This window comes from Silene latifolia, chromosome 3 (genome assembly GCF_048544455.1).
Source record: "Silene latifolia isolate original U9 population chromosome 3, ASM4854445v1, whole genome shotgun sequence".
Lineage (NCBI taxonomy): Eukaryota > Viridiplantae > Streptophyta > Magnoliopsida > Caryophyllales > Caryophyllaceae > Silene > Silene latifolia.
The window spans coordinates 151,982,815-151,986,137 of record NC_133528.1 but is presented as its reverse complement, the minus strand read 5'-3'; the positions used below and the strand labels follow the sequence as shown (position 1 = coordinate 151,986,137).

At 37.7% G+C, this 3,323-nt stretch overlaps 1 protein-coding gene across 2 annotated transcripts; it reads left to right on the top strand.

The window, feature by feature from the left end:
• The first annotated feature begins 494 nt into the window (after positions 1-494).
• Positions 495-2,266, top strand: LOC141648511 (uncharacterized). Of its 2 annotated transcripts, none has more exons than XM_074457235.1 (2): positions 495-1,779; positions 1,894-2,266. In XM_074457235.1, exon 1 carries the CDS (start codon positions 603-605, stop codon positions 1,749-1,751), a length of 1,149 nt encoding a protein of 382 aa, XP_074313336.1. In that variant the 5' UTR covers positions 495-602; the 3' UTR covers positions 1,752-1,779; positions 1,894-2,266. The 2 variants fall into 2 exon arrangements, with proteins under 2 accessions (XP_074313336.1, XP_074313335.1); XM_074457234.1 differs by having other exon boundaries at positions 1,886-2,266.
• Positions 2,267-3,323: the final 1,057 nt, after the last annotated feature.

The following is a 3,323-nucleotide window of genomic DNA, read 5'->3' as shown; positions in this document are numbered from 1 at the left end:
TGGATTGTTTTTTTAGTTCATTTTTAAAGAATCCAATATAGTTTTTATAATGTTTCCCATGTAATTATTTTGTGATTGTGAACACCGTTTTAAATAGTATTAAAAGTACCATAACAATTAGAAGCGAGCCAATATTATAACCCGTGCAACGCACGGGCACAAAATCTAGTTAATTATATACTAAACTAATTTATTACCCTAATGACTCCCTTCATTTCTATATTTCCCTTCCTTTTTATCCCATCATTCCCTCCTTATTTCCCAACTACCCACCTAATCTAGAATTTATGAAATATGGGTATTTTTAATATTATTTTAATCGATTATACAATGTCGCAAATGAGTACGAGTACTTGTTATAATTAAAAATCAAAATTCAAATAGGACGAAAATAGGTGGTACACATATACATGTACTAGAGAAGTAAAAGACAAAAGACAATTAATAAATGAGAAAATGAGAAATCTTTTTTCACAAGAAATCAGTTGAAACAAGGGAGTGGAGAGTAAAAAATATCTTACCACACAAATTATTCCCAATTCTCATCACAAATCTTTCACTTCCTCCACAAAATCAAGTGTTACAAGTTACAACTTACAATTATGAACAATTCCGTTGTTAGCAAATTAAATGTAATAGATGCGATAATTATATTAACCGGTGCAAAATTCATCCTCCATCCTATCTTAACTAATCTTTCAATGAAATTACCTCAATACGACTTCAACCATTTGCTTAAGCTTAAACCCACGACACAAGAACCCAAACCAGAACCCGAACCCATATGTCTCGATTTACCAGACGATGTTATTGTTTCAATTTTAAGCAAAGTTGATATTGTCAGGCTTCGCAGGTGCACCCTGGTACTGTCACTGGATTCTATTCTTCCCCAAATTGTCTCGTTTTCGACACCGTTAGATGCCTCGTTGTTTTTCCCAGATAAGTCAGGATGTTGGTATGGTAGACTGTTTAATAAATTCGTTTCGAAATTTATCCCATTTCTCGGACTCTTTTCTGTTTCTGTTAAACGGTTTTTACCTGCGAAAGTAATCTCAGTAACTTTATCAGTCTTCTTGTGGGTAAACACGGCTAAGTTAAAACCGCAAGCAGTTAATTTTTTCGATAAGCTTACTGGGTTGAAATTGTTAGAAGTTGAGCTTCCGACAATGCCTTGTTACGACTGTCGTGTGTCGCCTCATTTGTGGTTCAGGTGGGAAGCCAAGTTTGGTATCCACGGCTCAGTGTCGGATTATATTCTGTTTGTCTTTGCTGATAAGGCGAATGACAGCGACAGTGACAGTGATCAGTTTTTGAAAGGAATGAAGACGGTTTTGTATCATACTATGTTCCATGGTTCGATGTTGGCGGAATTGGGGTACCAAGGGAATGATTGGAAGACTTGGAAGACGGGTTTGACGTTCATGAGTAAAGATGCTGAGGGGAATGGGGGTATGATGATTGGTCCTCAATCAATGAGGGATGGTGGTGAATTCCGATTTAAGATTCTTCAGTTGCCTTTGACTTTGAAGTTCAATCGCTACACAAATGAACAAGAGGATCCGGTTCAAGCCCAAAATGTCATGCTTCTGTTCTTGGCTCATGTCGATGCTACTGTCATTCCAGATGATAATGATGTTATAATGGCTTGTCTTGGTGATGTGGACGATAAGGAAGGAAAAGCTGATCATAAGACGGAGATTAGAGAAATTGTCGCACAAATCCTAGCCGATGAAAATTGTTTGGGGCTATGATTTGTAATGAATTGCTTTGTTACAGCAGGTTGGTTCATCTGATTCAGCTGTCCATTTCCTACTGTCATGCTTTTGCTTCTCAAAGAATCGTTTTTCTGTACTGAAGTTTCGTTGTCTCTGATTGAGTTTCACAGTTTTGCAGGTAATTGTCTACAACTGTTTGCGGAACTTACAAGTATGAAATCAATTTTTGCACTACAAACTGTCAAATGTTTACTGAAGGTGGTAACTTTTGTATATGCTCGCAAAGTATAGAGCTGAACTTGGAAATTACTGGCTCGATTAATTAGTTTCTTGGTTAAAATTGTTAGGCTTGTTTTCGTATGATCGATACCACTAAGTTACATTTTTATTAATGTCCTTGGAAGATATTGTATGTCAATATGCTGTTATGTTGGCTGGTATGCCAGTTTCGGTTCAACTGTTACAAACTCAGAATGCTACTGTTATATATGTTCTGTTTGCTGCGTTTTAGCAGAGCTGAAACTTTCAAAGCGTCATTATTCTTTACTGAAGTTCAGTCGCTCGATGCAGTTTCTATTTTAATTCTGTTCTTCTTGTCTCTGGTGAAGATATTTTATGTGTATATGCTGTTCTGCTGGCTGGTACGCCATTTTCCGATCAACTGTTACAAACACAGAATGCTACTGTTATTCTGTTCTGTTTGCTTTATTTCCTTTGTGGTATATATAAGAATTCATTTGGTTCACCTTATCAATTCTCGATGCCCAACTGCATCCCTACTTTACCCACACATCCTCTCCCTAGCTGTCACTCACTGTTGGTCCCTTTGCCAAATTGATACCCACAATTCAGAAGTAAAAAGATAGACACGGAAATAAAGAGACTGAAGTTTCAGGTTTTTATGAAGTCGACACTGGCCGCCTTCTCATCGTGGGTTTGTACAGTACAAGTTTCAGGTTTTTATGAAGTCTACACTAACTTTGAGAATAACATATTCACTAACTGCGTATATAGAAGGCAGTAAATAATTAATCGTTCTTATAAACAAAAGAGTTTCAGCTCTGCTAAAATCCAGTAAACAAAACAGAACAACAGTAGCATTCTAACTGCATCCAGCGACTGAATTAATGTCGGTCGCAGGCTATTGTGTAGCTGAATGTGAATCAAGAATGACCTTACAATTTTCATCAGTTATGATTTCTGCCACAATTTGTCTAAGCTCTGTCCTTTGATTTGCTGCTTCTTCTTCCTCGCCGTCCATATCAGCAAGGCAAGCCATTATAATATCATTATCATCTCGATCATCACTAGCATCGTCCACAAAGACTACAAACATGAGTACGACATCTTGGACTTGGACCACATCCTCTTCTTCGTCATTTGCATAGCAATTGAATTTCAAAGTCGAAGGCAAATGGAGAATCTTAAATCGGGCTTTATCACCATCGTCCCATCCCGATTGAGGACCCATCATCATACTCCCTGCATTCCTCCCGACATCTTTGGTCGTGATGCGTATACCCCCTTCGAACCCCAAATCCATCAACGAACAATGTAACATAGTATGATACGCAACCGTCTTCATTGCCCTCAATATCAGACTCAGTC

Excerpts from the sequence above, each read along its gene's own strand:
- LOC141648511 (XM_074457235.1), top strand. The coding sequence starts at position 603 with ATGAACAATTCCGTTGTTAGCAAATTAAATGTAATAGATGCGATAATT.